This window comes from Fusarium tjaetaba, assembly GCF_013396195.1.
Source record: "Fusarium tjaetaba strain NRRL 66243 chromosome Unknown NRRL66243_c0000333, whole genome shotgun sequence".
NCBI lineage: Eukaryota > Fungi > Ascomycota > Sordariomycetes > Hypocreales > Nectriaceae > Fusarium > Fusarium tjaetaba.
The window spans coordinates 19,073-32,147 of record NW_023501529.1 but is presented as its reverse complement, the minus strand read 5'-3'; the positions used below and the strand labels follow the sequence as shown (position 1 = coordinate 32,147).

At 48.6% G+C, this 13,075-nt stretch overlaps 6 protein-coding genes across 6 annotated transcripts; 4 read left to right on the top strand and 2 right to left on the bottom strand.

Annotated features, from left to right (window-relative positions):
* Positions 1-4: 4 nt before the first annotated feature.
* FTJAE_12378 (alpha-rhamnosidase) lies at positions 5-2,887 on the top strand (the record flags this gene model as incomplete). Its single annotated transcript, XM_037345417.1, has 2 exons — positions 5-1,687; positions 1,736-2,887. 2 exons carry the CDS (start codon positions 5-7, stop codon positions 2,885-2,887), a joined length of 2,835 nt encoding a protein of 944 aa, XP_037200563.1.
* Positions 2,888-3,156: 269 nt separating this feature from the next.
* FTJAE_12377 (uncharacterized protein) lies at positions 3,157-4,523 on the top strand (the record flags this gene model as incomplete). The annotated part of the gene is made up of 4 exons (XM_037345416.1): positions 3,157-3,555; positions 3,611-3,873; positions 3,930-4,317; positions 4,371-4,523. The coding sequence occupies 4 exons, from the start codon at positions 3,157-3,159 to the stop codon at positions 4,521-4,523; spliced, it is 1,203 nt and encodes a 400-aa protein (XP_037200562.1).
* Positions 4,524-4,662: 139 nt separating this feature from the next.
* FTJAE_12376 (uncharacterized protein) lies at positions 4,663-6,330 on the bottom strand (the record flags this gene model as incomplete). The annotated part of the gene is made up of 1 exon (XM_037345415.1): positions 4,663-6,330. The coding sequence occupies one exon, from the start codon at positions 6,328-6,330 to the stop codon at positions 4,663-4,665; it is 1,668 nt and encodes a 555-aa protein (XP_037200561.1).
* Positions 6,331-8,556: 2,226 nt separating this feature from the next.
* FTJAE_12375 (uncharacterized protein) lies at positions 8,557-9,405 on the top strand (the record flags this gene model as incomplete). Its single annotated transcript, XM_037345414.1, has 3 exons — positions 8,557-8,802; positions 8,856-9,049; positions 9,099-9,405. The coding sequence occupies 3 exons, from the start codon at positions 8,557-8,559 to the stop codon at positions 9,403-9,405; spliced, it is 747 nt and encodes a 248-aa protein (XP_037200560.1).
* Positions 9,406-10,066: 661 nt separating this feature from the next.
* FTJAE_12374 (succinyl-:3-ketoacid-coenzyme A mitochondrial precursor) lies at positions 10,067-10,455 on the bottom strand (the record flags this gene model as incomplete). The annotated part of the gene is made up of 4 exons (XM_037345413.1): positions 10,067-10,148; positions 10,202-10,273; positions 10,324-10,385; positions 10,441-10,455. 4 exons carry the CDS (start codon positions 10,453-10,455, stop codon positions 10,067-10,069), a joined length of 231 nt encoding a protein of 76 aa, XP_037200559.1.
* A 1,415-nt stretch (positions 10,456-11,870) lies between these two features.
* FTJAE_12373 (pectate lyase) lies at positions 11,871-13,048 on the top strand (the record flags this gene model as incomplete). The annotated part of the gene is made up of 5 exons (XM_037345412.1): positions 11,871-11,992; positions 12,043-12,212; positions 12,263-12,507; positions 12,567-12,709; positions 12,760-13,048. 5 exons carry the CDS (start codon positions 11,871-11,873, stop codon positions 13,046-13,048), a joined length of 969 nt encoding a protein of 322 aa, XP_037200558.1.
* Positions 13,049-13,075: the final 27 nt, after the last annotated feature.

The window sequence follows — 13,075 nt, the reverse complement described above, 5'->3', positions numbered from 1 at the left end:
TGCAATGTCCCTTGACCAGGACAACATGATGACACTGAAGCTATCCAAGCCAGTCTTCGAGCATCATTACGATGGCATCGGAATCTCTCAATCAAAACCTCAAATCTCATGGCAATTCCTCACGTCTGAACCTTTAGATGTACCGCTCAACTGGACACAAAAGGCATATGATATTGAAGTTACACCTCATCCTACACCAACTCGGCCGACACCACAGACCATCACCTACCATGTCGAAAGTGAACAGTCAGTTCTGGTGTCATGGCCCGCACCAGCACTTAAGTCTCGAGACATAGCTACCGTAAGGGTTCGTGCATACAGTGCGTCTGACTCGGAGCCAACAGAGTGGTCACCAGCTGCCACTGTCAAAACTGGCTTACTCTCACCTGATGACTGGTCTGCATCATTCATAACCCCAGCTTCTCACCATGGGCCAGAGGCACCGCTCCAGCCTATTCGCCTTCGAAAAGAGTTCACCATCCCCGATCAACTCACTCAAGAGTTATCTAAGTGTCGATTGTACATCACAGCACTGGGAGTCTATAACATCTACATCAACGGCCATCTCGCGAGTGACGAGTGCATGGCTCCCGGATGGACAAGCTTACGACATCGCTTAGCTTACCGAACCCTTGATGTTGGGCAATATCTTAACCTCGGCCCATTTGCTCGGAACATGATCGCTGCGGAGGTCGTTGAGGGTTGGTTTGCTGGAACTCTCGGCTTTAGAGGAGGCACTCGCTTCAACTATGGGGGTAAAGAGCTTTCGCTACTGGCCCAGCTTGAGATTACCCATGATCCCAACGAACAACCCTGGAAAGTTGTTACGGACGATAGTTGGGAGTGCACACCAAGTCCTATCGTCAGCAGCGAGCTGTATAATGGCGAAACCTACGATCGCCGTCTTCAGTGTGACGGCTGGAACAGAATTGCCTCGGATGGACCCAAAGCTAGGCGCGAGTTTGTTTCGTATCCTACGAAGGTATTGGGTCGGAAGCCAACTGAGCGCTTGGTGGAAAGTGAGGTTCCTCCTGTTCGGGTAAAACAAACAATCAGACCATCGCATGTGTTCAAGTGCACTAATAGAAAGACGATCATTGACTTTGGTCAGAATCTGGTAGGGAAACTCCACATCAAGTCCCTGGAGCTCCCTCCTGGCACGACTCTGACATTGAAGCATGCCGAAGTCATGGAGCATGGTCAACTTGGGTCTCGGCCTCTCAACCACGTCAAGTGTACGGACACCATCATATCATCAGGCAAGCCGTTAAAAAACTGGACTCCAAAGTTCACGTTCCACGGATTCCGCTACGTTCAAGTCGAGGTATTTGATGCCAACTCACAACCTCTTGATACAGTATCTCTGCTCCATCTTGGTACTGACGATACCAATGTCGAGGCTCTCGTTATGCACAGCGATATGAAAAGGCGAGGCCATTTCCAATGCTCCAATCGTTCAATCAACAAGCTTCATGAGAATGTCGTCTGGTCGATGAAGGGCAACTTCCTTTCCATACCAACAGACTGCCCCCAGCGTGACGAACGGCTTGGTTGGACTGGTGATATCCAGATATTCGCGCCAACTGCGTCATTTTTATATGACACAACTGTAGTTCTCTCAGGATGGCTTGATGAACTCGCAGCTGAGCAGTTGCTAGAGCCAGACCGAGATGGGGTGCCAGGCTTGGTGTGCCCAGATGTCCGTCTTCCTGGCTGGCCGAAATGAATGCCCCAGGCGCTTTGGCACGACGCTACTGTTCTTGTGCCATGGTCGTTGTATACAACCATTAGTGATATGAACTTGCTTGAGAAGCAGTTTGAGAGCATGCGTGCTTGGCTGGAGCGGGGTGTTGATAGAGAGGGAGGTGATGGATTATGGAACCCAGATCGATGGCAGTTTGGTGACTGGCTTGATCCCACGGCAGCACCAGATCAGCCAGGATATTCGAGAACTGACTCAGTCATGGTGGCTGATGCGTATCTGGTTCATGTCACGTCAGTGTTCGCCGAAGTCTGTCGGCTATTGAACAAGCTGGATCTAGCTGACAAGTATGATGCTGAGATGCTCCGCCTACGATCTTTGTTCCAGGATCGATACATCACGCCCGCAGGGAACTTGATGGCGAACACTCAGACAGGTATCGCGCTCGCGATATGCTTCTCACTGTACCGTAACGGTGAGAAGGAGTCACGAGAAGTCACCACTGCAGCAAAAGCTTTGTCCAGATTAGTGCGAGCCGCTCAGTTCAAGATCGGAACAGGCTTCGCAGGCACTCCACTCATCACCCACGCACTTACGCAGACTGGCCAGCCTCAATTAGCATATCGAATGCTCTGTGAGAAGCCTTGCCCTAGCTGGATGTACCCCGTCACAATGGGCGCAACGACAGTCTGGGAACGTTGGAACAGCATGCTACCCGACGGAAGCATCAACCCAGGCCGCATGACAAGCTTCAATCACTATGCTTTGGGTGCTGTGGCAGACTGGCTACATGGCACTGTTGGTGGTATCGCACCTATGGCTTCTTCGCCGGGTTGGAAGGTTTTTCGTGTGAAGCCGATCCCAGGAGGGAATGTGACTTGGGCTGAAACGAGCTTTGATGGACCTTATGGTAGAATTGAGTGCAAATGGACATGGATGCCAGACACTGGGTTGTTCAGAATGACTCTGCTTGTGCCGCCTAACTCATCTGCTGTCGTCACTTTACCTTCCGAGCTAAGTGATGACCCCGCCCAGACAAACAATGACGCGCAGATAATGGGTAACTCGGTTGGCTCAGGACTGCACACTTTTGAGTGTCATCATATGGCTGGGGAATGGCCACCGAAGCCTATCTTGATGCCCAATATGCTATGGCAGCCAGAGGATGAGGACTTGGCCTGCTGAAACAAGTGTAGCTAGTAAATAAGAAAAGAATGGCTTACAAGTCTCCCCAGTGTCCATTTGTATTAATTTACCTGATGTTTTCTTTCCCCTTCTGATTAAATTCAGGAAGTTCGATGATGACGATACGAGGCGTGGCTTGCGTAGTAAACCCCTCATAGGTGATTCACTGGTCCCGCTGACGACGCGCTTGTTTCGTATCTCTATTTCTTGGTTCGTCGTACCACGGCATTTCTCTTTCATCCCAAGTTAAATCACCATCAATAAACAAGATGGAAAATTCAGGAGAACATATCCCAGACGACAGCGAAATGGTTGAGGGGTGGCTCAAGAGAACGCGCAAGACAGAAAGCCTTCCCTCAAACGGCGATGAAGATAAACCAGCAAAGAAGCTCAAATTCGAGCCAATGCATGTTTCTAAACATACCGCTTTCCCTTCGCCCATTGAGGCCCCATCCCCGCCTACACACGGCAACCAGTTGCTTAACGAGGTGGACTACGATTCAGAGGCACCATCGTCGCAAGCCGACGACTACCAATATGCCAATCACTGGCTTGACTTCAAGACCTTGAATCCTAATCACGACGATATGCCAGCGACATTGAAACTATTTTTGGTTTCGTTGCTTGCGCTTCAGAAAGACAAGAAAATAATTCCGAAGACCTCAAAGGTGAGTATATTTCCTACTACCGTAGTCCATTTCTACGAACTGACCTTGACTCTAGGATGAAATTGAGGCTTATCCTGGGCCTGACTGTACTCTGGCTATGCTCGACGATGACTCATACTACGTTCCTGACGAATCTGAATCAGCGTGTACCAAAGGATTGTTCGACGCCGCGATCAAAATTCTTGAGGCGGCAGAAAAATGTCATTCTCACCAGTGCAATGAAAATGGATGGAACAACCTTGTCTATACGCCACTTCTCACCACAGCGATGGAAAGTTTCAAGCCGGAGGATCATCAGTTAATCGATGTTGCACCTTGGTAAGATCTTTCAAGTCACTATTCCACGATCGACATTAACTCCCTGTTCATTATAGCTCCACGGCTACAATTGATCCAGAATGGCATCGCAAGTCTGTCCCTAAAGGACAGGTCGATTACGTCTTATATGTCGACCCTTCTCGAGAACCAATCGCACGAGACAAATGCCTAGCTCGACGCGACCGCGTGGGATCAGTCAACCATACTCAGTTTATACCCACCGCAGAATTCCCGATTGCTGCGAGCATCAAGTCGAAGAGTCGTCAAGGAAGCAGTCAAGATGCCGAGGTTCAAATGGCAGCCTGGCAAGCAGCGCAGTGGCATAAGATGGACATTGCTGTCGGTAATCAAACCTCAGAGCTTGGTTTCCTACCAGGTATTATCATCGATGGACACGAGTGGAGGTTTCACGCAACAACCTATGTTCTACTAGGAAACAAAACCGTAAGCTTAGTTCCCATCCGTGCTAAGAGGAGAATGTGTACTAATGTTGAGAGAAGACACTTTGGTCCAGCCATATTCTTGGTTCCACGACCACTATTGCTGGTGTTTTTTGCATCCTGGCTGGTATTCGGGCCATCAATATCTGGATCAGAGACACTTTTTGGCCGTGGTATAAGAAGTATGAGCTTAGCCCAAAGATAGCGTAAATATCATACCGGGATGACGGGCCTAATAACATCAGACATAATCGAGTGAGCATAAGCGAGAAAATATACTAGTATTAAACATATTTACAAAGAATTTCTAAACTACCAAGCTCGAACCTAACAGAAATCTACCTGTTGTCTACGACTCGCGACAAGATACCGAGTCCAGCGCGAACCAGTTGGGTCGGTGAACCCAGGTGGGGTTACAAGGGTCATCGCTGGTGTTGATCCATTCACTCTGAGGACTGCTAGCAACAAACCAAATCCTCGTTTTGCCATTACTAGGCATGGTGAAAGTAAACCTGGCGGGAACCCAGGTCTTTGTCTGGTCCTCGCTTGTGGGCCATCGGTTCCCAACGACGTTGGTGTCGCCTTGATAAACGCGGACATATGGAACCAAGCTGCTCCCATCATCTTGTTCGATCTCGTAATACTCATTCCACCACCAGTTGTAAGAGCAGGTGAATCTGGTGCCGGGGCAGGCCTTGATGTCTTGATACAGCCAGAGGCTCTCGTCGGCATCGAACTGGCCTGTTTGGAAATGATACGACGAACCGCCCTGACCGCCAGGAACGACTTTGGAGTAAACGGGGTCGTAGCGACCAGGGTTGGGATCCTCTACCCATGGAGCCAATGTACCGTCCTCGAAGCCACCGTTGGTGAACGGGTCGCTGTATGAGCAGGTCGGAGCTGGGTCAATACCGGTGTCGCAGAAGCAGCGCGTCTCATAAGTCTTGACGCCAGTTCGGTCCGAGCTGAGCTGAGTGACAGTGCCCATATAGAGACTGCACTGCGCGTTCTTCTCGTAAAGGAATGTCACACAGTTACTCTTCTGCTGACAGGCCGTGTAGCAATCAAGAACAGAGGTCGATGGGCCTTCGCCTAAGTACCTCCAATCGTTGGAAGTACCCCAAACCCATCCCCTTGATCCGCAGACGGCACCCTCGGGTGTTGGTCTCTCCATGTTGTTAATGCAACCGGTAGCAGTCTCGGATGCGGTAGTGGTAGTCTCCTCAGTCGTGGTGGTAGCCTCTTCTGTTGTGGTGGTGGGAGCTTCAGTGGTAGCAGTGGTATCTTCAGAAGTGGCAGTTGTCTCGCCAGTAGTTGTGTCTTCTCCAGTAGTGGTAGTAGCATCTCCGGTCGTGGTAGTGGCATCTGCAGTCGTAGTAGTAGCATCCTCGGTAGTAGAGGTAGCCTCTGCAGTAGTAGTAGTAGGATCTTCTTCATTAATGGGAACGGCTTCACTGGTGGCATCCCTGACAAAGATCTCTGGGTGACCTCGTCGAATGAAGTTTCTGGGAACAATGGTGACCGTAGCATCTTCAGTGGTAGTAGCTGCCTCAGAAGTCGTCGCGGGAACCACCTCAGTGTCGGTGTGAGTAAAGGGGTCATCATAGACGGGAGGCTCTGGCTCGGGACACTCAGTTGACGTAGTCGCAGCTAGAGTGGTGCCGGTGGAAGACTGGCTCTCACTGGCAGAGGTGGTAACGTCAGTTGAGACAGCAGAACCCGACGTGGTAGACTGCTCAGCGGTGGTGGAACCAGACTCAGTCTTGCTGGTAGCGAGAGTGGTCTCAGTCGAAGTGCCAGTGCTTGAGCCACTTTCGCTAACGGTGACAGAAGTCTCAGTTGAGGTACCAGACAAAGACTCAGTCAAGCTTGATGTAGCAGAGCCAGATGCGACACTGGTCTCAGTAGTGGTCGAAACAACCGCCACAGAGCTCGAAGAGGGGCGGCATGGCCCAGCATGAACGAAGGGACTGAGCGCCGCAGCAATAACAAACGAACGGACGAAATGGCGAGCCATCTCTACGACAATCGTGAATTTTTCGGTAATAAAAAAACGCAACAATCTGGAGAATAGAGAGTTAGGGGGAGAGTCTAGGTTTAATCAATCTCCTCCCCTGACAAATTCTGCCCTACCGACCTCGTATTGGGTTTTGTTGTCATTATTTAGTGTCGATCCTTTTGAAGCTATTGATAACTAGTCTTCCCAAACAATGTCAAGCGCCTCGTTAGTTGAGTGCTTTTAGAAAGGTTTTATCGATAGTGCCAGCTGAGGCCGTTAGTTTTACAGGGGTCTTCAGGGGCGACGCCACGATCATTGGCTCTTGGGGCTCAGCTTTTGGCGAGGGAAATTGGTGGCGTAAATCGCAAGTGGAATAACCAACAAACATCGTATTGCCTCTTACCCTGTATTTAAGGCATTTATTAACGATTAAAGATTATACAGCTTCAATTGTCTCGTTCACTCAGAAATGCTCAGTTATTCATATTTATATTTTATAATAATTATGCCAGGTAGTAAATCAAGTCAGTCGAGAAAACCGCAGCTGACTGTAATCTTCAAGGCAATACTGCTGAATGCTTAGCATGTGAATGAAAGCTTAGTATTCTTCTGCATGATTCGTGAACTCATCACAGCGCATGGGCGTTGTGTCACGTAACATTAAGTGGCTATTTTAAAACAAGGTTCCAGCAAAGCCGCGTTAATTCCAAGCGATTGATTACTCACTACAACTCTAAGCATCGCATTTACATTCCGCATTCGATCCTATCAATTAACCATGCTGTCTAGTCATGAAATCTGACCAGTTCCATATGGAATGAGTCCGTCTTTTTTTAACGCACACATCAGGCTCCCAGTGTTGACTGAAGATGCTCAAGCTTTATCGAATACAAGGCGTCTAAGCCAATCACACGAATTATATCCCTCCATGAGCAGTCTGCTAGGCATACGCGTGACTCTGGCCTCAAATCTCAGTTATCCCCATCTTAGAAAGTCGATATGCGAGCCACGCAACAAAGCCCTTCGGAGGAACTTTGATCATAGAGCCGAATTCTTACAACCCTTCAACAGCGGAGACTTCCGACACGACATAGCGATCCTTTGAAGATACGGTGAGCATCAGATCATGAATTACACTCATCTTCACGTCCTTCCTCTTTCAAACTATGCAAAGTCCGTCTAGCACCTCTCGAAACTTGATTTACGCGCTCTCCAATCAAAAGTACCTTCCAAAAGTGATCTACCTCAGCTCTAGATCAGGGCAGCTATTCGCAAAGATCTACAAGCTGAACTGGCAAAAGCACAGCGGGAGAATATCCCGCAACATTCGAGAAGGCCTAGTAGGATCGACAAGTAAAAAAAAGATAAGACGGAGGAAGATGCTATGTTTGGAAGGTACACGATGGAATAGGATGCAACAGGTATTGGCATAAGCGCTGCCATAGGTGCATCTGACAGAACTTGGCCACAGAGGTTGTATCGCATGCAGGTTGATGCGTGCGTTATCGCAGGGCTGCTATTGCGTGGTGGTGGCTACAAAAGTTCTATACGGTTTCCAGTTTCAGAATATTGGGCCATTGTGATTGATGGCGCATGACCGAATTATAGCAGTGAACCCCGCCCAGAGTAGTAGTGCAGATGCGCTTTGATGCTTGGCGATTCCCTCGGGCTAAATAACTCCGGTTGGTCTATACGAATGCTGACGCGATGATCCTTCGGCATTCATCGTAGATCTTGGGGGGGGATAAGCCGATCAAAGACATACTGTACATCAGCTCTTCAACTGCTTTTACCAGCTTTATAATTACATTCATCTTGAAGCTCTTTTTCGTCCAGTGTTTACTCTTCGTCCTGTTTATCCGTCATATCCACAGTGTTATTGGCGATAGAGTTATCGACTTTCCTCATCGGGATACTGACCCCTGCTGCCAAGGGCCTTATATGCCGATCACTTTCACGGGAGAATGATAAGGTTAATGCTTCTTCTAAATGCCGAACTAGACTACGGAACAACGGAGCTTAGCACCAGAAAGGCAGGTCCGCCTATTCGCAAACTCCGAAGATACTACCAAGCAAGCTTATCGCGGGATAGTAACCAGAGAGGCAGGTAAGAAGACACAACAACAACCATAGCTATGTTTGATTCTCGAATATAAAAGGATCACGGTGGTCTATTCAAAGTAGTCTATCATCAACCACTCTTCACTCTTCAACTCTCATCTCTTGGATATCTATCTCTTCACCATGGTCAAGTTCGCTTCCGTCGTTGCACTTGTTGCTCCCCTGGCTGCTGCCGCTCCTCAGGAGATCCCCAACATCGTTGGTGGCACTTCTGCCAGCGCCGGCGACTTTCCCTTCATTGTGAGCATCAGCCGCAACGGTGGCCCTTGGTGTGGAGGTTCTCTCCTCAACGCCAACACCGTCTTGACTGCTGCCCACTGCGTTTCCGGATACGCTCAGAGCGGTTTCCAGATCCGTGCTGGCAGTCTTGTAAGCCATCTACTCTTCCGGAGATTTGAGCAATATCACTAACCTCTGAACAGTCTCGCACTTCTGGTGGTGTTACCTCGTCGCTTTCCTCCGTCAGAGTTCACCCTAGCTACAGCGGAAACAACAACGATCTTGCCATCCTCAAGCTCTCTACTTCCATCCCCGCCAGTGGAACCATCGGCTATGCTAGCCTCGCTGCTTCCGGCTCTGACCCCGTCGCCGGATCTTCTGCCACTGTTGCTGGCTGGTAAGTCGCTCCCTGACATCTAGGATACCATATGCTAACTTCCATCCAGGGGCGCTACCTCTGAGGGCGGCAGCTCTACTCCCGTCAACCTCCTGAAGGTTACTGTCCCTATTGTCTCTCGTGCTACCTGCCGACAGCAGTATGGCACCTCCGCCATCACCAACCAGATGTTCTGTGCTGGTGTCTCTTCCGGCGGCAAGGACTCTTGCCAGGGTGACAGTGGCGGTCCCATCGTCGACAGCTCCAAGACTCTCATCGGTGCTGTCTCTTGGGGCAACGGATGTGCTCGACCCAACTACGCTGGTGTCTATGCCAGCGTTGGTGCTCTCCGCTCTTTCATTGACCAATACGCTTGAACGCCCCGTTGGAATCGCTGAGATGTTCCTTGGATAATCTCTAGCTTGAGTGTTGGATACGGAACCTGTTTCTCAAACAGGCTTCGACGAGTTAAGAAGATATGAGTTGGTTTCAGTTGGATATTAGTCCTGGTTGCTCGTAAAACAGCAATCTAGATAGCTCAATTGAATATGAAATTTGATGGAAAACTCCTTTCGATAGAAGCAGCGTGAAATGTTTAACAGTACGAAAACTAATCCAAAACTGTTATGTTACCCAATCTACCTACATTGATGTCAGTCCGCAAGTCGTGCGCAGCAACAAAAAATGGCTCATCAACTTGATAATGTTCTATTGGCGAAGTATGATGAACATGAAGTGCGTGTACTACCTTTGCTGGTAGCCCAAAGTCCTAATCGGTCAAGTTTCTGCGTAAGAAGGGTTGTTCAAATTAGGAAGTTAGCAGCTTTTAATACTTGGAGAATGATGTAAGACAATCGATGTTCAAATGACAAGAGAAAGGGAAGATAAATTTAGCATCTAGCTAGGTAGTCGAGTCGACCCTCCCATAGACACATATAGACCGAAACCAAACAGGATACAATTTGTGCACAAGTATGACTACAGTTACCAATCTGCCGGACAAAAGCTTTTTAGCAAAATAAGAAAAGACTCAACAAGCTACAGTTCCTCAGTAGGAGCATCTTTTACAATAACACCCTTGACTTCCTTCAGCTTCTCAATAGCCTCTAAAGTCATCGGCCTGCCATCAAATCGCGTCAGTTCTGGTTTAGAGAATAGGGTTGTTATACTTACGGAGGATAGGAAGTGGGAGGAATGGTTCGTGTCTGCCTCCAGAAATCGACACCAGTGTCCTTTTTGACGATGCTAGTATGGTGATTAGCTTCGGGGCCTATTCATAGCGAATCTCTACTCACTCGAGGACGGTTTCATTTCTCTGTTGATAATCCTCCAACTTCTCGAAATCGTAAATAATAGCCTGGAGAATTTCTCATCAGCAAACACGTTCTCTCAGCAAATTATATTCTGTTTACCTTTCTGTCCGCCATGGCTGCCAAAACTGCTGGGATGTTCAAAAGCGCAGCACAAGCAGCGAGAGTAATTGGCACGACGTGATATGTTGATAAAAGCATCAGTATCGATAAGTTCCACCCAGAAACGTGCAGAAGCAAGACGTGGTATATCGGCCAGTTAAATAACCTTTTAAGCATTCGACTATCTTCGGAGATTCTCGAATTGGGAAGGTGATGATGCGTTCATGACAGGGATTACACGCCAACAAAAGATCCTAAGGGACTTAAGCTTGGCTGCGGGGAAAGCCTATCAACGATAAGCGCGAGCCCACCCTCTTGATAGATAAGTCGCGCACTATGGGCTTGGCTCTAGGGGAGGGGATTGGTCAATAAGAGGTGCTGGTGATTGAGGTGATGGATGGGAGTGACCTGCGTTAGTGGTCGGCTGATGCACCCGGATGAACGCTGGAAGGCGTCGTTTGGTGCGATGATCGACAGATGGGAGCATGGTCGAATGGAAGCCTAAAGGCATGTGAAAATGCCGAATCTCATGATTAGGCAGCATTCTGGACTGATCTCGGCGGTTCAAGGTGCCAGCTGATTGCCAGCCAGCTTGCAACACCAAGACCTGGTTATCAGCCAGGAACCAGATCGATAAGATTAGATAAGAACTCAACAATAAATAGGATGAGGAGTCACATCGTAGGACGGGCTTGTCGAAGCTCTTACACGCAATCGGGGAGGACGTGCCATGCAAAGCATTATTTATCGTCATTGGCCTTGGAATATTTACATGCCAGTACATGGATGTTAACTCAGCCTCGAACCAGTCAACATGCCTCGATGAGAACCCACGAGTCCAAACAACTATCGAATGCGATACAATTCCAGAAAGATAACCACCACAAATAGACCTAACGGTTCTGAAGTTGCAACGTTTCTGAACTTCTAAATCTCAACCCTCATCATCAGCCTTCACCTACGCCAAGCTATGTCAAACCCCCATCACCCCACAATCGAGATCCCGATTCAGCACGCGGAGGAAGGACTTCCGAGTGATGTAACTGTCCCTTCCTCCAGCAACTCATCAAATACCACAAGAGTCGCTTTGTTTTCCAGGCTTATTGCAGGAAATGCAGAACGTAGTCAGTGTTTTGCATTGACTTTGGGGGAAGGCATCTGCGGACGGAAGATCTCGTCGACATGATCCACCAATCAGCAGAGCTTTTCCAAATATCTACATCCTGTTGCTGAAACGTAACGACTCGTGTAATAGTTGGTTTGAAGAGAGAATAGGTGTACATTGGGGGTAATTGTACTGCCCAAAACTTGTAGATCAACACGACGAGAGTTTGTGTGGATGTGAAGTCGTATTTAAGACCAAGTCTATCCTCAACTTGGCAGTTCCCTCATCCAACAACATCTCCGGGAACCAATTGATCCTCTCTAAAATGAAGCTTCTTGATATTCTATTCTTCTCCAGCTTTGCTGTTGCAGCTCCTGGTGCCAGCCTCCAGGCCAGAGCTGCGGCCAATGACCCTTGCAATATTGGCTACTGCACTCAGAATGGAGGGTGAGTCAATCGGTTCAGAGCTTCCACGATCATGATTCTGATACGTGTAGGACGACTGGAGGCGGAAGTGCAGCACAGGTCACAGTGAAGACCCTCGCTGAGCTCACCGCCGCAGCCGCAGCGGACGGACCTTCTGTCATCTTAGTGCAAGGCAGTATCTCTGGCGCAGCCAAGGTCCAAGTTACTTCGAACAAGTCTATCATCGGAAAGACGGGTAGCTGTGAGTACATACTATTCTTTTATTTGAGTAGTGCTAACTGCGTTAACCAGCCCTCACCGGTATTGGCCTGACTATCAATGGACAGAAGAACGTGATTGTCCGCAACATGAAGATCTCCAAGGTTGAAGCCGACTACGGTGACGCAATCACCATCCAAAAGTCCACTAATGTCTGGGTTGACCATTGTGATCTCTATGCTGTGAGAGGTGATGATAAGGACTTTTATGATGGTCTAGTTGATCTGTCGCATGCTGCTGACTGGGTTACCATCTCGTATACCTACTTCCATGACCATGTTAGTGATTCCCATTCTTATATAGGAATACGAAGAAGGTCAGGCTGACTGTTGATTAGTCCAAGGGATCGCTCGTAGGACACTCCGACAAGAATGCAGCTGAGGACGTTGGCACCTTACGTGTTACATACGCAAACAACCACTTCAACAACGTCAGAAGCCGAGGCCCTCTTCTTCGCTTTGGCACTGCCCATATCTTCAAGTACGTTTCCAAATGACTCCTTTTTCGGCCTGTCACTAAACAATCTATAGTCAGTACTATGATACCATGGACACTGGTCTCAACAGCCGCATGGGCGCTCAGGCTCTCATCCAATCATCCGTGTTCACCAACGTTGGGAAAAAGGCTATATTCAGCGAGTCAAGCTCCGAGGTCGGTTATGTTGTCGCGGAAGACGTCGTGCTTGGTGGTGAGAGTCAAAACACTGCTCCAAAGGGTACACTCAGTTCAAGCAAGATTCCGTATCAGTTTACGCTTCTGGGATCTGGAAAGGTTGCTTCAACGGTTCCGGGACAGGCAGGTCAGAAGCTCAGCTTCTAAACGAGGTTCATGACTGAGGAAAAGATC